This window comes from Drosophila ficusphila, unplaced genomic scaffold (assembly GCF_018152265.1).
Source record: "Drosophila ficusphila isolate 14025-0441.05 unplaced genomic scaffold, ASM1815226v1 contig_174, whole genome shotgun sequence".
Lineage (NCBI taxonomy): Eukaryota > Metazoa > Arthropoda > Insecta > Diptera > Drosophilidae > Drosophila > Drosophila ficusphila.
The window spans coordinates 43,817-65,252 of NW_025064066.1; the positions used below are offsets into that span (position 1 = coordinate 43,817).

Genomic DNA, 21,436 nt, shown 5'->3' on the forward strand with positions numbered 1-21,436 from the left:
AAAATTATTTTAGCAATGCGTAGCTCTATAATATTCTATATTCCTTGAAATAATAATTTATAACAAATAATTTTAGCTATTTAACGTGCTTATCCACGAATTATTCTGATACCATAATTCTGACTAATTAAATTCTCTGATCAAAACCAACGATTCTACTAAATATAATCTTAGATAAGCAGTTTATAATTAATATAAATTAATAAGCCTTACACTAATTTGAGTTTTATTAAATATTATAATTTCTTTAGATATCGAATTTCACTATCATCTTAATCAGAATAAATTTCTTCCCGTCTTAACTCCTTCAGCAGTTCCACTTGGCTGATTCGGGTGCCCTGGAACCCAAAAAACAAAAGCCGAATAAAGAAATACGGCCAAAGACACGGCACAAACATAATAATCATAAATATATCAGGCAGCTAACTTTCGGCTTGGCATAATAAAATCCAATTAAAAACCAAAGAAAGCAAATGTTTACGACCTGACACAGTCCAAGGGGCGAGGAGCCCCAGAAGGGAGTTGGGGATGCCGAAAAGGGCTGCCTGTCTGTCGACGGATGCATTGAGTTATGTTAATGGGAGGCAGAATGTCTGCGCCCCCACAAAGAGGAGCCCATGTCGAATTAGAGTGTTATTTTGGGGGTAGAAATATGATTCGGAAAGTGGAATATACAAAAATATTCATAAAAGGGTTTGGAACATATTATAATATAGTTTTTAAGCACAATTCATATATAAGTAATCTTTTAATAAGTTATTTCTGTAATTTTGTAAACCAAAATATCTTTGAAATCAAAATATAAATCATAGTTTATGAATGATAGTGTATAAAATGCACAAATAACCCCTGTGGTTTAATATCCGTAATAAATCCAACTTGAACAGCTTCTAAGGAATATTACTCTGCAAAACAGATTTCCAGCACTTGGGGTGTAATATTTTGGCGACTAAAGTTTTATTCTCCCCCCATTTGGACACAGACAAAACGGTAGTCAACAAGCACTGGCAGCAACAGCATCCATTCCATTCCCAACTAACACCACATAATTCACAGGAAATGACAAACAGCTGAGCTCCAGCCATCAGGGCAGCCTGCCCCTCTGGCGGTGGAAACCCCCCAACAACCCCATCACCCCTCACCCTCCCTTTAATTCCCTGCCCCTTGTCAAGTGTCAGCGTAAATCTTAAAATTCGCCGAGCAGAAAGTGTTGCCTTTGTGGAAATTGACTTGGCCAAAAGCAGCAGTAGCGGCACCAACAAAACCAAAGCCAAAAACAAAAGCAAAAACAGCAACATCTGACCAGACTTCGACTTGAAGTGGGTGTGACGAGGTGGACCGAGGGGGTGCCGCTTTGCACTTTATTATTTATGGCTGTCGGGTTGAGTACGAATTCATTTTATTTATGAAGCAAGTCAGCCAAGCGACCAGCCAAACAGCCAAAAAAGAAAGACAACCAAAAACGAATGGCCAACGGACAACTGTGGTCGTTGTGGCTTTCTCAGCTACTGGAAAACAGAAAACACCTCTTTTTCCCTTAGTTCAGATCAAAGATGTTTTGGGTTGCTTTGATACCTAAAAAATGATTTAACATTAAATACATTTTAATTATTCCTATGAAGAATGTTTGTATCATGTTTAAATTGCAACTGTCCTTTTATTTTCTTAACATTTAAAAAAAAATGTATTTCATAAAAAAAAATTTGATAATCATTACATTTATAATAAATCAGTAATATAAGCAAAATATTTATGATTTCAAGACCACAAAATTGTTATCTTAAATATTTATTCTTAAAACTAAAGCGTAATACACATTAACGTTTAAAAAAACTTGATTTATTGCGTCACAAAAAGAGATAACTTATTAGATCCTTGGATAAGTAAAGATCCTAAATCATTCCACTGTCTTTATGGTCAGGAATCCCCAAAGAACTTAATGCCATCCGCAGTTAGCTACACTTGCACTCTGGCTCAGCGAGACAATAAAGGCCACCCCTTCGCCTTTGAGCTCCTCCCTTTGGCCACGTTTGTAGCAATTTTCGAGTCGGCTAATTAGCTTTGGGTGTATTGTTTATAAATTTATGACGCATGTTAAATGGGTTTAATTTATTTATGGCACTTTGACCGCCCGTACAAGAGTCCGAGACCAAGAATACAGTCGAGTCGAGTGCCTAAGCTTTGGCCAATTGAATTTTCGTTTGTGAATTATGTTTATGAGCTGCTGGTTCGGTTCAGTTTGGTTCTGGTTGTGGCATGATGGGCGGTTTTGGATGGGGGGCACTGAGGCAGTGTTCTACATATTTGTGCGGTTAATTAGAGTCGCCCCGTGGCAGGGTGCCACCAGAGTAACCGAACGACAAGAGACCCAATTAAAACTTCAAGTTGTCAGCTATCCAGCTATCAGCACCATTTTCCTCCCCCGCCGGGTCAAATGGCTCTATTATGCGGATTCGAAGGAAAAGCGGGAAAATCCACCCCGATAATGATTATGGGAATACAAAATTCCGATGACTATCGTTATGAGTATGGTGATTATTCAAAATGCATAAAACTCTTTAATGTGATTATGGGATAAGAATGACTTAATTGAATATTTTCGGGTTCTTGAGGAACTTTGGGTATATTTGCTTTTAAGATGGGTAAAGAAAAATGTTGATTGGTTTGAGCGGACTTATATTAAAATTAGTTATTTTGAAACAATTTTAAAGTTAAAACAGTTGTTTAAAGAAATAAGGAATAGTTCTTAGATATTAAAAATAAATAGTTAAGTTGTTTGATCATAAACTGTTTTATTATTGTAGTAACAAATAACTTTACTGAATAGGTAGTTAGTATTTTGAGGGTTAAGTCTCTGGGTTAGGGTATTTATCAAAGGGATATTGATCCAGCCAGGGTTTTCTGGCCATAAAAGACTCCTTAGCAAGAAATTCGGTTGTCACACCCAGGCGCCAGGGCCGAATGATCAATGGGCGCTAATTAGTGTGTCCTCTGCCTCGGAAACTTTACACATGCTCGCCGGCCTGCTGGCCATGGATCCCCTCAGCTGTACGCCCCCCTTCCCCTCTCTCCAATCCCCCTTGAACCTAAGGGGTTTTCAGTTACAAGTGCTGATTACGGCCAAGCCCTTCCCCCTGTTTTTGTTGCTGTTGTTCAGCGTTGTTTTTTCCTTTGTTTTTCGGGCTTCCCGCTGCGGCCGCAGGTCATTTATTATGCTGCTGTTGTTCGGCGAGACTTGAATTTCAATCATGAGCTGTTGTTTCTGCCGCTGCTTTCGCTGCCGGGCCTTCGATTAGAAATTGCGATAATGTCCAATGGCGACAAAGTTTCCAGAGGCGCCCAGAGCGAAAGAGAATGGCTGGTTGGTTGGCTGTTTGGGGCACCGACTTTCCCCGATTTGCCCCGCCATATCCTATATCCTCGCCCATGGGCGCCTGTCTGCAGTTTGTCAATGCGACGGCAGCCACAGGGCTTATCTGCACTTGGCTGCCACTAAATTATGTTTTATCTGCATCTGTGGGTCATCGTGTTACTCCCATGCACACGCGAGTACATCCGAGTATAGTGTGTGTAGTATATATCTCTCCTCCGCTGTTGTGGTCACTTTGATCGATGGGCCCGGAGCGCTAATGAGCAGCAATTAATAAAGCCATGGACTTTGTTGACCGCAACAATATTCCAGTGTCCGAGTATTTGTGTGGCCGTTCAGGGGAATAGAGACATCCGGTGATCCGAGGGGCAAATGGAGGGGGTGTCCCAGCGACTTGTCGGTGTCCAGCTGATTAATGCCCCGCCACGATAATGAGGTTTTGACTTGGGCTCGGGCCTTGGCTCGGGAATATGTTTTAATGCCCATTTGATTGATGCTCAAGGCGGGTGCAAAACCGCTTAAGGCACTGCCAAAAAGTAAATTCGGGGGAAGCGTTTTACCGACAGCTGGATGACTCGAGGGTTGATGGGTTAAGTCTTAACGAATCAAAAAGGGTTGGACAACTTAAGCAAAGATTTGTCCATGTCATAGCTTAATTATTTTAATTAAGTTTTCAAATAGATGAGGCACTTCAAAGTTCCTTATACATACGTGCAAAACTTTCTAATTTTTGAAGAAATATCTAAGAAATTATTTTACCATCTAGCTTAATGAAATGAATAATAAATATGAAATAAATAAATTAAATAATAAAAAATAGTTGTAAGAGCCACAGCAAAATACGTTTCAAAGAAATCGAATTCTTACTCATTGATATTTAAATAAATGCCCTCGAGGTTTAAGCATTGATTAATTTCAATTCATTCCGCAAACTTTTTAGTCAGAACCAAAAATAGCTAAACAAGAACTTTCTTTTCTCCCCGAACTTGCTAATAAAAAAGATGAAAGCTTTATTCAGGAGCCACCTTTCCATTCTATTTCCATTCGCTGTCGCTCCTTCGTTTTATTTATAAAGCGCCCAAGGATAGGACAGCTGCAACGATTACCACGGAAAAAGCGGATATAAATATATTTAAGTTATGTAAATGAAATGCGCTCTGCAATTGCTTTTGGCCCAGGCCCCGCCCGCTACACTGCGCAAAAATACATACTTTTTGGCGCAGTAGTTTTGGAACGCGAAGCGCGTGCAAAAATAATTTATGGGGGCCATCAACAACCCTTAGAGCCGAAATGATAGATGGCGTGCCAGGATGTCTGCCATCCAGCGAGAGTCGCACTGAAACTGAAACCAAAACTGAACTGAGTCTCCGGCTGAGAATGAGACTGAAACTGAAACTGAGATGGAGAACCGGAGAACTGGAGCCAAAGTTGAAGGCGAGTTAACCCAAAACCCAAAATATGCTGCGGGCGCTATATTTCTCGCACTCACTGTCACCGAACTGCGGAAGTTTGGGGGAATCCGGGGGAGAACCATCCTTTCGACTGGAGAGTGTCGAGCACTTTTCGAATTGAAATGTCGCTTTGGCTGGCGCTAGAATTTTTCATTGCCAATTGCTGCCAGGAGTGGTGGCCCCGGGTTTTTCGCCAAGAGCTGCCATATTTCTCGAGAGCCAAGGCACAAATGTCACATCAATCTTGTGTCCAGCGTTGCGTAAGAAGTAAAGAAAATATTCATTTTGTTTTTTGCGCGGGGTTTCCCATCCCCATCATCCTTGTGCCGAAAAAAAAAAATGAAATCAAGTCTTCTTGCTGGCTGCTTGTGAAAATGATTAATGGCCTGGCATGTTGTGCGAATTTTAAATGCAAGACAGCGAGTGCAAAGAGGCTAAAAGAGAGGGGCAGTTGGCCAAGTATTTTGATTGAATGAACTTGCCAAAGGCGCTCGCATTCGAGTCAGTAAATAATGAAGCCGTATTATGTGGTAGTGCTTATGAAACCATGATGTTTTATTTCACCATGATTGGGAACCTCTACTTAAAGGTTTATTATATAAATTAATTTAAGAATGAGCTTACTCTACACTCCCTTTCTTTTCGAGGTTTAAATTTGCGCATAACCCTAATTAACTTTACTGTACTTTTTGCTAAATTGATTACACATTGTGCTAAGAATTGAAAATTTAGCGCGCCATAATGCAATTAAACGGGGACTCAACATAATTTGCCAAGGAGCGTTGCCTTCAGAACACAAGTTATCAAGCCATCAAGTGAGATTCCCCTCCCCCTCAAAAGCCACCACAGACTTGACTAGACTAGCCGCCCCTTTTTGAAAGTCCCCTCTGCTCCACTGTTCACCTCTAACATGGCCACAACGTCATTTGCGCTGCTTAAAAGTTGATTCGAAAAGTTTTACACCGCAACCGAGCGGGGAAAAGGTGGTAAATTTCCGAGACAGGAAGTGAGAGCGAGATCCTTGAACATGCCGCCGTCGACGCCTCTGCTTTTGGTCCTGCCACACCCTCACATACCGACACACACACCAACACACACACGTGCAATTAGGCATAATCACCTACACACACAATTAAGCAGGGACCCCCTCGCCAACACACACCTCGCACAAATACAAACGCACACATGCAGACAGGACTATAACCTGCTTGCAACGCCGTCGTCGCCGTACAATTTCCGCAAGTCGTAAAAGTCGGTAATTTATACCTTTTGCCCCATATGCTACGGCATGGTAATTTGTTAAGTAGAGTTAAAATAATTGCTCGTATTTATAATTTACACATTTTGCCTTGGAAATTTATCGTCGCGCTGAAAGTGCGCTAGATATCACACACACACACACACACTCATATACAAGTATAATGGCGGAACAGGCCCCAAAGGAGGATCCTGCTCTCCAAAACACAACTGTAAACTGGCGAGAAGTGTCGCGGGGGAGGGGCAGTGGGAAAGGGAAAGGGGGATGAGGGGTTGCAGGTCGGCCAACTTGCCTCCGCAATTTTTCGGTGTATTTTCCACTTTTGCGCTGCGCGCAAATTTATGGCCACAAGTTGCCCCTGCTAAACTGAATGAATGAGTAAGTGAGCTCCTGCTCCTGGCGATGCTGCTGCAGCTCCTCCTTTCCCCTCCCCCCTCTTCGTGCCCCCGGCAAAGTTGAAAGTTTTAGCCGCTATTAATTTCCCGCACCACCCCTTTTTTCGGGGGGGATCTGAGTTCGGGCAACCTCTCTGTGGGGAATATGAATTGCAGTTGAAGAGATTTACCGACCGTTGGCATTCTGAACGAAAGAAAAACAATTTGATTTCATTTGATAAATGGACGGTATGAGAAAATATGACATCTTACTTTAAAAAGGATCATACAACGATATTTAAAATACCTTAAACTATTTCTTCTGTTTGGAGAATTAATCATTTATCATATCATATACTCATAAACAAAATGTAATTTAAAATGCATTTAAGCCATATGTCCTTGCATTTACCATGTGTTAAAAAAAGCCAAAGGAAATAATAAGAGACAAAGTAACATTTTATATGAACCCCTGGCTTGGTAACATTCATTTTCCGACCAAATTACCAAGTAACTCCATTTTGCACGAAATTTCGAAAACCATAAAACATTGTGAACGATAAATTTCATTTTAATGGCTGGAGAATCGTTGGGGAACGGCTCTTTTCGCTCTCACTCTCGCACTCAGTTACTTTGTGTGCTGGAAACATTTTATAAAACATTTATTTGCTTGATTCCTAGCCTCATTTCCGCCAGACATTTCGCACCCGCTTTGAGCCCCATCCTCGGAAAGCTCCAATTCCCCCTTTTCCCCGGTACAATTTTTACCCCAATTCAGCAGAAAAGATATATATTTTGTCTGCACTCCGCGCTCTTCCTTTTTGGGGCCATAATGAGGCCATAAAAAGGGTTAAATAAAATGTGCAGCAATTGCTTTGCTAAAGCCAACGAGGTCTAGTGTACCCCCCCCTTTCAACCCCTTTACCACTTTTTCACCCCCTTCACTCCTTATTTCCCAATGCCAACCATTAGGTTCCGACCACTGACAGCGAAAATTTGCCCGATTTTCGCGCCGTTGCTTAAGAATTATCGACGTCTTTTTATTTGGTCGAGGAATGTCAGAAGAGGCGTTGGCTCTTGGTAGGAAAAGTGTTTGGGGAGGGGGGAAGCGGGAAAAGTGTGCGACGGGAGGGAGGCAGAAATTACAGCTTGTAGCTACAAATTGCTTCCGTTGCAGGCACTTCGGAGCTCTTTGCTTTTGGCTTGGGAGGAGGGCAGCCCAAAATAGACACATCAATGAAATTTATTAGTTTGCATGTGCAAGTGCAGCTGGCGGTGGTCGGGATTTTCCATTTCCCGCCGGACCGAGGTCTAATTCGCTTCCTCTGCCCCTTTCGAATATATTTCCCTTTGGCCCCTCGACCCCCGCAACGGATGTAAATTGCTGCTAATTTGCTTCGTACACTGAAATTAATGGAAACTGAAATGGAAGCCAGGTCGGCGGAATACCGGTAAACATGATAAATGCATTCGGGGTTTTAATTTATTCAAAAGTAAGTAGAATGGATATTTTAGCTTACATTTGGATTTTACTTACTTAAAGTTTTTTTCTTTAGGATTGAGGTCTTGAACTTTATGATATTAAAGTTAGCGGTTGGCATAAATTTAATTACATGTAATAAAACATCTTTTGAAACGAAAAGGGGTTAAGAGGTTTTAAGTCGTAAAACAGCTTGGAAAGCTTTATTAATAGGAATTCCCCCGTTCAGGCAACCAAAAGGGTATATGTAAATATAACTTATCTTTTAGGTTCCCTTCAATTTTGCGGAATTGATTTGTTTCAAGGGCTTTGATCTCGCCGCGCTCCTTTCACACATTTGGTGGCTTTATGATGTGCCCCATGTGCACGACAAATGCAGCGAAATAAAACTTGAAATCGGCTTCCCGATCCGCCCACTTCCCCCACCATTACGCCCACCCACCTCCACACCTCCCTCGTTACGTTAGCTATCCAATCTGGCTGTCTCGCTTTTACGATGCCTCAAATGGTGTGATAATTAGGTGAACAGACGTCTGCCAACGTGCTTCGTTCGGTGCAACATCAAAGCGGATACCGCTCCCCCAACCCCCCGCCACTCTGCCACTCCCGCAGCCGCCCACATTCTTGTGTAGGTGGGCGTGTGCTCCGTCGGGTTTCCGCCCCTGTGAAATGTGCGATGACGAATTCCCAGAACTGTTTGTTATGTCAGTTAACAACTGTTGGGCATTCCGCGGAACTAGATTTAACAATCCCGATTCCCGACGTTTGACTGGGCGTCGACATTTCGGATGTTTACACGGTGATAGCTCAGTTTTTTATTTAATCACTGCTTCAGATGTGTACTTACAGTCTGGGTAAACAGCATTTCAGATGCAAAAGGTCAAAGGTAGATAAACAACTACTGGACAACCTAAGAAAGAATTATATAAATATACGAAGAAACGTTTCTGGAAATTTATAAATTGAAGCCAAAGAGCTTGTATTTGATAGGTCAATTAAATCTGGAATTTATCTTAAACACATTGAAGTACTCATAATTAAATTATAATTATAATTATAATAATTATAATATTATATTATAATTACATAAAAAAAACTTCAGTTCTTCATTCTTACTAAAAGTCGATGACCCACTTCGTCCCCTAATTCAGCATATGATTTATGTACTAGACAATCAAGATCAAATCTATTAACCAAACTCATAAGAGAGGTTAAAACGTTGTGTAAACCTTGGGGCCGTTGTGTCCAAACAAACCTCATGAACAATGTGGTCTGGGTTGCCATATTCGGTGGTCTTTCCACCTGCAAACGGCAAATAATGTTGCGGGTCAAAACGATTCAAGCGCCAACGGAACGAAACAGCGGTGTCAGCCACTTTGCAACTCGTTTGCTGATCCGCGGACACATGTTGCGGCATCGTTGTCCGTCGCACATATATCTATATATCGTGTGTGTATATCTGTATTTTTTGTTTGCTCTCTAGCTGGTTGCATGCCGCATGTCGCAGATTACCATCGGCATCGTCATCGCCAATCGTGTCAGCTCCGCAGATAAGCACCTGCCCCCAATGTAATTCCCCTCTTGATCAATGGATATATGGATATATATACACTCCACTGCGACTTCGATGCCACAAATCATTGCCAAACATGATTTCTTATTATGGCCAGCTAAGGTGTGGCTGGAATTCGTGTTTGCCTTCCAGTTTCGACTTGTTATTTCTGATTTAAATGCTTGTAATTTTAATTATAATTAATTACGTACTTATAAATGTGTGCAGCTTGATTTATCCCACAGGATGCTAGTGGATAACAGGTGCAGTCAAGCACCAACAGGTTTTGTTATAAAAATATATTTTGAAACACCTTAATCAATATTTTAAATGGAAAACTGTCAGCCAGATGGAAATGCAAGTTAATCAGATCCAACAAAGATGCATATCTAAGCCCAGCAAGATAAATGGGCATGCGCTTAAGTAAATATATCAATTTCTTTGATAATCCCAACCTGAAAGCTTCCTGCTGAGATCCCCGCCCTCCACATGTCCCCTCCTCCTCCTCCATTCCTGCCACATGGAGTGGGCTCCGCTCATTAGCTGCTGCATTCGGAGATGCCGAACAAGCCACTTAATTTAAATTTAAATGTTTACTTCTCGCTATGCGTGTGTGTTGTGTGGGGCCAAGTATTTTGTCTGCGTTGCTTTTAGTGTTCATACCCCTCCCCAAACAATATATCACTCCTTTGATGCACTTCAAAAATAATAGGTGAACTAGAAATGCAGTATCTAATTTTAAAATGAATAAAATACAATGAGCACCTAAATGTGAGAATACTCTGACAATTATTATAAGTTTATCATAGCATATTCTGTTGGTTTGTTTTGTAAATGTATTCTAATTTATTTGTAATAATTTTTAAATTCTCGTTCAAGTTTAGTTTTATTTTTATGAATTTGTTATTTTACCAAACCTTTTTTTCTCTGTGCATCATCCGCTCTGTGTCACGACAGGGCAAGATTTATTTTCGGTATTCCATGGGCGACTAAAATGCGCTGTCAGCGCAGCAGTTGCTGCCATACGTCGCCATCACACGGCTATAGCCTCGACTACTCGACTACATATCTACATGACTATATGGCTATATGGCTACATTAGCTGATGGTGGTCCGGAATACGGAGCGAGGGACCCACAGAGCGATCGTTCCCCCTCATTGCACTTGACACCCGAAATTGATGCGCCACTGCGCTCAAGCCGGGCCACATTAATTAGGCAAAATATTGACACGCTGACGTGTGGTGTTGGCCATTGATTAACGCATCTTTTCGGGGGTGTGGGTCGGGTTTTATTGGATTATTTTCGTTGGGATTATGTGGCGACTATGGGAATTGCTTTGGCTTAGTTTCGATCTTCACTTGTGCATTTTGTGTATGGCTGGCGTTGGCTATTTCAAAGTGCCTACTTGATGGTCTTCATTTGCGGCAGATACCAGACATTTCCGTTGCTCGAATGGTTGCGGGTTCGCTTTTTCTTGTTCTTAGAACAGCCGTGGAAAGGACGAAGGAGGCGTACGATCAACTGCATGAAGGCTCCCCAACGGGCGTGACCTACTATTTGATTAAAGCTTTCGGTTTAGGCTACATGGAACTGTTCTTAATGGAATGCATTTAGTTCTTACCATAATCATGGGAATTTCCCTTCAACTTGACATCTTTTGGCTCGAAGTCCTCTGATTTTTTGTCCACAATCTCTGCACTGGTGGCCACATTCGAGTGCAGCGATGAAGTTTTTATTGGAGGCTTGGGTGCAATCTTTGAAGAAGATTTTGAAGAAGTTTTCGACGCAGCTTTGGAATTGGTCTTGGATTCAGTCTTCAATGCAGTCTTTGATGTAGTCTTTAATGATGTCTTCGATGTAGTCTTCCTAACTGAGGGTATTCTTACCACCTCCGGACTCCGTTCTGGAACAACATAAGAAACCTCAACGACTCCCGAGTTTTCCTGGAACGGAGTAATTTCTTCCTCCAATTTCATTCCGTTGGTGCTGGCAAAACGGGCACAACTTTCAGTGGATTTTTTGAGCAGATACCAGGATTGCTGGAGTACACTTCCATCTTCTATGAGTTTTTCGTAGCCATTTAGAATGCGACGCACATCCACGTTGAGTAGCTCCTCGGGAACATCGGGTAAATCATCAAATTCCTGTAGAGTAAAATAATAATTCATAACCCACAATATTATAATCCATTGATTTGTATTATAGTTATTTAGTTATCCTACCTGTGAGTTCTTTCGCAGATCCTCGAATCGCTGGATAAGCTGTTTAATATTGAGAGTGCCTTTGGATCCTTTGGAAGTTCCACCATTTACGCCCTTCAAAGGTGTTCCATTTACGCCTTTTTTCAAAGAGTTTTCGTCATCCGATTCGCTTACCATGTTGGAGGAGCTCATCCTGCTGAGAATCTTGGCAGTCTGCTCCATGAAGGAAGCCTGTCGATCGCGAAGCTCCTGAAGACGCATCTTCAGCTCGTCGAGGTAAGCCAGCTGGCGAGGAGTGGCCTGCCTGGTTGCCATTTTAAATTTTATGTACCCAAATTTGGGGTTGATCAAACATCTGAACGGGTTCCAAAATGCAGAATTTTTTTTTTTTTTGGTTTTTGGGTTATGGAATATATTTTGTATTGTGTTTTGAAGTTCAGATCCTATTGTGTCTTATGAGGATGTTGGTAGGTAAAAACTGTGACGGTAATGAGACTGTCTACTTTGGGGGCACCCTATTGTTTAAATAGCCAAAAGCCTTCTTAGTTTTTTCCTAAAAAATAAACAAACAGAAATCATGATAAATTTGAGTTGATTTAGATTTACTTAGTTACAATGTTAAATCCCCGAAGAGTATGCAATAATAATATTGCAAACATATTACTTACTAATACTTTTAGGTTTAAGGATCATATTTTAAAACGTGTGTAAATATCCAAAGATTAATAGAGTGTATCTTATATTTTTTCCTTTAAAGGGTATCCTTTCGTGTATAGTTTTATTTCTGCCCCCGCTTTGGACATGGCCTATTACTCGTTATTTTTATGAGCTCCAAATTGAGATATCGCCAGCAATTCTGGCTGAGCTAACTAAGTTGTAACCGTCGCTCCCGCCCGAAACCGATCCCTCCCGCGACTTTCAACCGTCGGTGGTACGAACAATGGCGATGGGGCACAAGGACAGTGGGCGGAGGGGCTCCTCCTGATACACCTATATATCTTCGGTTTAGCCTCTTACTCGACTCGACTCGAGTCGATTCGAGTTGAGTCGCCTGGCAATTGGATGCTGCGGGTGGTTGGGGCTAGTTTGGAATTTCACGGAGGAAAACGTGCCGCTGCCAACGGCTGACGCCTACAATGAAGAAAAGGGGGCGTGTCGGCCACTCTGTGACTCCCAGACTGCTGTTGATTTCCCCTGGAGGTGGTGCACCACCCCCTCGCCCTTCCCCCCTTTTCTCCCCCTCTTGCCATCCAGCGAGTGTGCAATTGTTGTTTTCATATTTTAATGCCTTTTTGAGTTGGTAGGCGTGTCACGACACGATTCTTCTTGCCGATAAGCTGTTATTTTTATGGGCCCCCGCCGAATCGGATCGACTTGGAGTGGTATCGGTGGTGCACGGTGCTTGGTGGTGCTCGGTGGTGCAGGGTGGTGCGCCGTGGTGTGCGGTGTGGGCTGGCTGCCGACTTAAAGAAGTTAAAATTATTACACCGCAATTGTCTTGATCGTTGATTTATGTGCGCTTTTGTTGTCGGCTCTCTTGGCTCACGGCTTTGGTTTTTTCTTTTCTTTTCCTTTTTTTTTTTGTGGGTTTCGTTTTTTGTTTCTTTTTGAAGTTGCCAGTTGGCCAACAGGCAAATTTGTGTGGCTGTTGATATTTATTGGGCATGGACCGGGCATTGGCATCAATTGTGTATGCAATATGGGAAGTTGATTATGCCTCTCATTAGCCACCGTATTTTTCCTTTGTGCACGAAGTGGCGACAATTCCCAGGGAATTAACATTTTTACTTTTGGGTTCAGTGGTTCACTGGCAGGAGTGCATACCGATAATGAATGTGGAAAAATGTGGTATCTATTGTTGAATTGCACACAAAGGTCCTAACAAATAAATAATTTCAAATCTATATAAATAGGATAAAATAAATGGAAATCTTTATCAGACTAAATAAAGTAAACCTTCTAATCTACCTATAAATTATAATGTTACATGATTCACATTTACTTTTTGCTCTAACACTTTATCACCTGGAGACGCAATTTAACCTTTCCCCAACAATTATGTTAATCCTCCTTTTCGCAGCTTTAAAACCATTCCTAATTGAGTTCTCGGTGGGGCAGCACTACTTCCTTTCAACATTTTTTCGGTGAATGTCTGGGCTGTGTCATAACAGCCGGGGCAATCTCATCGCCTCCTCCCGACAGAAAAGCAAGCCAAACCCAAACCAAACCCAATCCGAGGCGATCCGATCCGAGTGGCATTGTGCGACTCCAGCACGATTAAAGCCAACCGCATTCGCAGCCGCCTTCAATTGCCTGCAAACTTAATGATTTCATCTTTCATTGAATTCAAATTTGTTTCCCCATCGGGCCCCCACGATGTCCGAGTGCGATTTGCAGCTGTGCAGGGAGCACGACGTTCGGTCTTCGGTATCCAATGTTCGATGCTCAGTTTTTCAGTTTTTTGGTCGCCAGTGTTTGTGGGCGTGCCTCCATCATACGCCCCTGGAGTTATTGTCGTTGTTCTGCACTGTTGATAGCCAACCGCCACGGACTTCGTTGGCCGTGCCTCGAAAAATAACGAATTTATTATTTATTTCACCTGACAGCCCGGCCAACAGACTCTATAAATTTCCCTAGCCACTCCGGTCCGGAATCATATTTATGGCCCCATCTGTATCTTTCTGACGATGCGCATATGAAAACGAAATTATTGATAAGCCTTGCATAGCACCATATGTATGTATATGGAGTGTATGTATATATATTTATATGGCATGCCCTTATTTTTCAGCTCTGATTGAAATACCGCTTTCGTCTGGAACTGCAACAGCTTCATTTGGCCAAGGAAGAAAACGAGGAGAAACCGAAAGGTGGAAATCAGCTGCAGCAACAAAGTTTATTGGCAACACACAAGGAGGTAAGAATAATAAAACCTTAACCCAATATCCTGCTTATGGTCATAATTTTTATGCTGCTTCCAGCGAAGAAACCAAACAAGAGAAAAAAAGTCGAGATCGACCGCCTGGGCTCAGCTTATTGCAGTTGGTCGAGGTCCGGAGAACTTTCCCTCCAATCCCCAACATGCCGCGTATTTCATTATGAATTGCTCTTAACGATGTTCCATTTTTCATGAGCGCATTCATAAACCTTTTTCTTATTTTCGACTTGAAGCGGATTGTTGTTTGCATCTCGCCGTTGCCTTCTTTTTTTTCTGCGGTGGAGCGATGGAGATTCTGTCTGGCGGTTTGGTTACCGCCAGCACTTCTTCGCCGCTCCGGTTAGCAAGTGAATGAATAATTGCACCAAGGTGTTGTAAGGAGAGCTCCGCTATCCTGCTCTGCACAGTGGTGTATAGTAATTGCTTTAAAGACATAAATTAAAAAATATTTTTTAAAAAATTCACAAAATCAATGTCACATATATTTTCATATAAACCTTTGCGGTAGTTACCACTTATTTAGTTATTAAATATCAGATATTTTTGGGATTTTTTTATAGAAATTAAATACAATTAACGATGAAAAGGCATTGTTGGAACTTCTTAGATTGCATCTATCTTACCAATAATGTTTATGTTTTTGGGAAAATTCTGTTTTATATTGTTATGTATCTCCTTGCTTTGTCATTTTTAATCGCCATTATGATTGACAATTCCCTGAAAAATATTTTAACTAGCTTTGCTTAAGGTAATTTTTCAAATGCCAGTTAAAGGCCCCTAGGGAGACTTTAACCCATTGCAATGCCCTCCGTTTCCGCTTCCTTCGCTGCTTTCCGTTTTGGCGAAAACCAATTCCCTTCTACAATTCCGCGGCTCTATGGCAAAGAGTCTTAGGCTACGAAATTCACTGCGAAAAAATGGTTATTACAATTATATCATTTTTCCCAAAATATTGTGTATTTTTTACCAAGATAGAGATGATATTATTTAAGTTCGGTTTAATTATGATGATTACTCTTGCAAGGATTTTATTTTTACAGCTTGGAAGGGGATTTAATAAGATGATCACATTTTTTCTCAGTGCCTTGAAGGGTTTCCTTGGACCGGATCGGCTCGGGCTGCTGTCAAAGGCGCAGCGGGCAGTCGTAAAATCGCGGCAAACACAATTGAAAAACGAGCGGGCCGTGGGAGTGGGACGCGACTGTATGGGGTGCGAGCGGGACGGGGCTAGTTGCTGAGTGAAGGAGTGCGGCGGCAAACACTCCACACTTGTCAGCGGCGGACTTGGCCGATTGTGCCGCGGCCAAAAGCAAACCCCAACCCCAGCCCCAACCCCAGCCCCAACCCCAGCCCCAACCCCAATCCCCCTTCGACGCCCCTGACTCACGCTTATGCTCACAAATCATAAATTGCCGCCTTAAAATTTATCTTCAATTTTCGAGACCCCATGTGGTGCTTAGCGAATGGTGTTTTGAAATTTATTGCTGCATTTGCAATAAATATTGTCAGTTGAGTCGGGCCAACAGAGGAAGCGAGATGGGCTGTTGGCGGTGTTGGTGGGAGCGGGATGGCCATAATGGCGGCGTTTGCTTGCTTTTTGCATGATTGCCGCTGTAACGCCTCTGCCCAAAACCCCTGGCAGCCCCCCTCCCCCTTCCCTTTTGGCCACATCCGCCCCTGAAAGTCTCACCATTCAGTTGGTGCTCCTTCCCGTCCCTCGGATTGTTTATTGTTTTCGTGCATATTAATGTACGCTGATTGCGGGCCATGGTTGGCCAAGAGGGGTCGTTCTGCCGCTGGGGGAATCCCCCCTCGTGGCAGTTAGCAGCTGCCGTGCTGTGTCCTTTCCCGCCGAACGCCCCCTGGTACTCTACTCCCACTCCCCCGTGATTGTTAATTTACAGCGCGCGAAATTGATTGCCGTTTTGTTAAGATAGTGTGTGCGAACGAGAGGGGGGGGCTTAGGATCAGAGGAAAGTGTTCCGCGTGGTGTGTCCTTCGATATTTGATGGTTAATTGTGGTTCCTTTGTACTAACGTATTATTTATCGCGTGGACTAAGAGCGGGGATTCGGAGTGGGGCTAATTGGGGTGGAGCTCTAATGAAATCATCAAGATGAAAAAATTGGACAGCTCAGATTGAGCTGCGACTTTTTTTTATAGATTTATTGCGGTTCTATCGAGTTTTTATCCGGGATTAGTTTTAAAACAAGAAAGGAAGCTAGCTTCGGCGAGTCGAAATCAAAGTGCATAAAGGCTGATTCATTTCAACATTATTTAAATTTTTTGGAACTTTAGAAAGGAATTGTATCATAAAAAATTAAACAAAATTGGTCAAAAAAAAAATACAACAAAAATGAAATGATGGAGTTTGTTAGAAAATTAAAATACAAGCCTTTAGAGGCATGCCACTTCAAAATCTGATTAAAATTAGAAAAGTTATGGATTTGGAAAAATTTAGCAAACTCAATTTGTCGATAAGTTGGAAAGGAGCTGTATCATTAAAATAAAAAAAAAAACATAGGCCAAAAAAGTAAACGGTATCAATTCAATTTTATTTTTCCAATACGAGGCCTCGTATTGGGCACCGTTGTTTACTGCAATTTTTTGGGTGGGTTTTCCCTTTACTTTCGCTAAGCTTCCTGAGTACACAGTAAATGCAAGTAAGCCCAAAAAAGCTTCGACGACTCGTTGGCCGTCAGGCGGCATTGGCAGACCCATCAATCAATTCACACAGCGCCCAGACACGGACACTCGAAACGTAAACCTCGTAACTCGGGCGCTGCCTATCGAGTCCAAAAGAAGGGAATAACTTTCCTTACCGCCCCCACTTCCTGTCGCCACAATTTGTTTGCACTGCTGTCAAGCGTCGATGACTCTCTCCGTCTTCCTCCGATTCCCTTCCTTTGCGTTGCCTTGTAAAAAGTGAAGCGGGACAACGATTACACCGAAAAAAAAGAATGCTTTTTACCCAGATCAGATACTAAATAAATTTCACAATTAATTATATTTTATTGATTTTTAGTAGCTTATCGGTGCCCTCCTCACTTCAGAATATTCTGATCTAAAGACTGCCAAGCTTGTATATTAAATCGAAATGAGGGGGGGGATATGCGATATTAAAATTGGAAATTATCTACAATCTAGAATCCTTGTCAATGCTAGTGATTACATTTTTAAAAATGATGTGGGCATATTTTCCAGTGCAGAAAAAGTCAGGCCGTGCACAAAAGCCATCGATTCGAGCATGTGACAGGCATCAGGCAGGGCTCATCAATCTCCTGTCGGTCCAAACAAAATATGCAATATGTTCACATTGCGGTAGGGAGAAACCTCAACACGAAAGGCGAGCATCGATAACGGGGTTTGCGAGGGATCGGAGCGGCAGAGTGAGATATACAAACAAAAATTAGAACTCTACGGAACCAAACCGAACTGAACCCCTTCTCTTGTTTTTGCGGCCTAACCGCATTCAGTAAATATTGTACGGGGCGAAACAAAAACGAAAAAATTAGAGAGTATGTGTTGACAGCAGTCATCAATCAAGTGACACAACTTTTGACATGTCAAATGAACGAGCGAGCGCATAAATTACAATGGCAGCAACCATTCATTCGACCCCGAAAGTTACAGACTCGGCGAGATAGTGATTGTGGGCCTCCAGTAGCCGACGGATAGGTAAACACGCCGCCAATTGGAGAACCGATTTCATTGGGGGGATGTGCGGCGTGTTAAATGTCATTACACTTATCGATAAGATTGATAAGTGTAAACGGTTTTGCGTGTCGCTGCTTTTTATTCTGACTCACGCGCTGCACAACAGAAGCGCCGCATTTAATCACTCCGCAACTGACTCCCAGATACTCAAATAGATACTCGGATACACAGATACTGGTACTCGTACTCTTATTCGTACTCGTACTCACACCTCTCCGTGGGCCATCAGTCTCGGGCCAGACAATCTGTCAAACAGTCACGCTGACAGGCATTTCCACTTAAAACAATGCCAAACAGCAACAGCTGCGGAAAAACTCCTCATTTCACTCGCCGCACTACGCTGTAATTTATCCGGATTCGGATTCGTATTCGGATTCGGCTTTGGGATGTGGAAAACTCGCTGAGCCGGCAAGACATTTCAGATTGAGTTTATCAGCAGGCGAGTGCTTAAGTCGTTAGTTCGAATTCGGGCTGATTGACTTTATTACAACAATTCATTTCAGGCGGTGCAAGTTTTTAAGAACTTTGAATTCAGCAAAGGATGCATTTTATCTTGTGAAATCTTATTATCCTTAAGATGAAACAAACTGACTTCAGAGAGATTCAGAAGCAAAATGGTAAGATTTTTTATATTTAAAAGAGAATAAATTTAATGTACATATATTTTATATTTATCCAAACCACTTATTGTGAAAAACAGACTAGTTTTCATTTGATCACATTTAAGTGGTCTCTGCAGCAATCAGTTCACACTGCGAACCAAAATTATTTACCGAGAACCACCGCTGTGGCATAAAGTGCATAATAAAAGCAAGAGTTGGCAACAGTTTGGAGTTCGTTTTTCACTTTTCGCATTGTTCCCGCCGTGACAGATTTTACTTTTTGGCGGGGCGGGGCGTGTGTGTTGATGGGTGTGTGCGCCGCTGGCAGTGACAAATCCTTTAGCGTTATTTGCGCATGTCGACACTTTGACAGGCGCCGACACACGAGAGTCGCTCCACGTACGCAGTCGGCCAAAGCCCCTATCATATTTCTTTGGGTCTCAGTGGAATCTCTTTGTTGCCGTCGCTTCCTGCCTGCCCAGCTTGCGGCAAAGTTTTTAATAAATTTGCGTCGTTTTCACTGTATTTTGTACATTCGTGTTTTTTTTTTTCACAATTTTTTTCTGGTGCTTTCTGGCTTGCGGGTGAGCGAAATCCACCGAAAACATTTATTTCAATTTTCCCCTCATGTCGGACAGGCAGCGCAACATGAGAAAGGAAAATTGCTGCTGCCAGAGTACTTTACAAATTTGTTTCCGTCTCAAGCGCGGCGACAGGCGAGGAGCGTTGACAGCTGTCAGTGGAGCTGGCTCTTGAGCCAGAGCCAAAAAATATTGACAGTTATCGTACGTCACATGCAAATCAAGTCAGACGCGGTGCAGTCGTTCGATATGTTTACCGTTGCCCCTGCATCAAATTGGAAAATGTTTGTCTCTCTGGTTGTACTAGCTCTTTGATGAGTTGGTTTAGTTTAGACAGCTCAATACCTGTTACTTTAACATAAAACATAAGTTTATTCAATACAATATATTCTTAATTAAGGTAAGCCCTCTTTGCATTAAAAATAAAATTCGCTTGAGCAAAGTGATTTGTTTTGTTGAATTATACAAAGAAAATATTTATAAATACTTTTGTACATTTATATTATTTATTTGGCAGCTTATAGCTTATCCCAAAATCTTTATTTGCCTCCCATGTATTTTATTACCCAAAATAAAATTTTATAAAAAAAAGAATTCCGATTTGCATGAATTACTTCAGCAATACTTTCGAGCATATAGCTAAAAATTCCACGAGTGCGAGGCATAAGAATAAAAATAAATTGGCGAAACGTTCGAAAAATTCACTGTTTGCCAAAATGAAACGCAGCGAAACGAAACGAATTGAAATGAGAAAATCCTTTGCAATTAAGAACTGTCAACGGTCTTTTGTACACACAACATTCTTGGAATTGTTTGCGAATTCCTCAACACTCATTTGATTTACGATTTACTGCACCGTGTTGAAAGTAATTTGGCGCTCGATTTTCTTTTCCGAATTTCCCTGCCGTTCATGCCATTCGCCTTGACTGTTCGCCGGGCTGTTTGTTGCCTGTCTGGGGTCTGACATGTTGGCATCTCTTTGTAATTGATTAGCCAGCGGGGTTATTCACTGACACTGCATGTCGAATCCAATGAGAGCAGTCTCCTCCGCTCCTCAAGGGGATCGGGGAGATCTCCTCGAGAGTTTTCGGGGCGTGAGTCCGTGTGTGATTGATGGCAGCGATCGCCAAAATCAATTGATCGAGCAACACTTTTATGAACTCGACGAGGTCATGGTTGATTTAAAGAGCGATGTGTAGTCCTGCTTAATGAGTGATTAGTGGCATATGATACACATAAATTCTCTTTAGCTACGAATACAGATAAATCACTTTAAACCTTTAAAAGAAAATTATAAATATTCGTTAATAATTAAATAAGTAAAGCTTACTGCATTTAAAAAAAACTTTGTGTATTTGAATATCATATTTTTTCTAGTTATTTCTCTTAAGCAAGTAAATAAATTTGTCATATCCGTATATTCCGTACAACATACAGCAAACATGTATTTGCTTTTAGATCCAATCTTGATCAAATAACTGAACAATTGCCCTGTTTGTATTGGAATTATGGGCAGGTCTCCCTCATCCGTTCGCTTATCTTATAGCCAATGTTGATGTTAGATTGCCGCATTCCGCTCGCCAAGTGATCGATGAGGGACCATAAAGCTGACAAAGTGTAATTCCAGTAGGCGCCGCATTCGAGAGCGGGCGACTGCACTTAACTATACGACAGTATCTATAAATCCAATGCTAGCGTGTTTATCTTGTGGATATTGTGGCAGATAAGCGGCGAGTAAGCCCAGTGATTTACAGCGCTGGCCGCCAGGCCATCAATCAAAACCGGAAACGTCAGATCGTCGCCTTAAATTATGATCGCTCGCTCTCGAGATAAACCCTCTTCGGTTCCTTTGTGCCCCCAGCATCGATCAATAATTCGCCGCTTATCGGGAATGCAATTTATAATACAAAA

General features: G+C 41.9%; 1 protein-coding gene and 1 long non-coding RNA gene across 6 annotated transcripts; one reads left to right on the forward strand and one right to left on the reverse strand.

Moving 5' to 3' along the window:
- Positions 1 to 10,758: 10,758 nt before the first annotated feature.
- On the reverse strand, positions 10,759 to 12,180 carry LOC108090065. Of its 5 annotated transcripts, none has more exons than XM_017188576.2 (4): positions 11,710 to 12,179; positions 11,374 to 11,631; positions 11,109 to 11,313; positions 10,759 to 11,040 (listed from the first exon to the last, which is right to left on the reverse strand). In XM_017188576.2, exons 1-4 carry the CDS (start codon positions 12,001 to 12,003, stop codon positions 10,889 to 10,891), a joined length of 909 nt encoding a protein of 302 aa, XP_017044065.1. In that variant the 5' UTR covers positions 12,004 to 12,179; the 3' UTR covers positions 10,759 to 10,888. The 5 variants fall into 5 exon arrangements, with proteins under 5 accessions (XP_017044065.1, XP_017044064.1, XP_017044063.1 ...); XM_017188575.2 differs by having other exon boundaries at positions 11,109 to 11,631; positions 11,710 to 11,802; positions 11,863 to 12,178; XM_017188574.2 differs by having other exon boundaries at positions 10,759 to 11,037; positions 11,109 to 11,631; positions 11,710 to 12,178.
- A 6,230-nt stretch (positions 12,181 to 18,410) lies between these two features.
- Positions 18,411 to 19,169, forward strand: LOC108090032. Its single transcript, XR_001771322.2, has 2 exons — positions 18,411 to 18,959; positions 19,043 to 19,169. It is a non-coding gene; the product is annotated as an uncharacterized LOC108090032 (long non-coding RNA).
- The last annotated feature ends 2,267 nt before the right edge of the window (positions 19,170 to 21,436 follow it).

Excerpts from the sequence above, each read along its gene's own strand:
- LOC108090065 (XM_017188572.2), bottom strand. The coding sequence starts at position 12,003 with ATGGCAACCAGGCAGGCCACTCCTCGCCAGCTGGCTTACCTCGACGAG. Across the intron at positions 11,632-11,709 it reads ATCTGCGAAAGAACTCACAG|GAATTTGATGATTTACCCGA; the intron begins GTAGGATAACTA and ends TTTACTCTACAG. Across the intron at positions 11,041-11,108 it reads GGGAAATTCCCATGATTATG|TAGGTCACGCCCGTTGGGGA; the intron begins GTAAGAACTAAA and ends TTAATCAAATAG.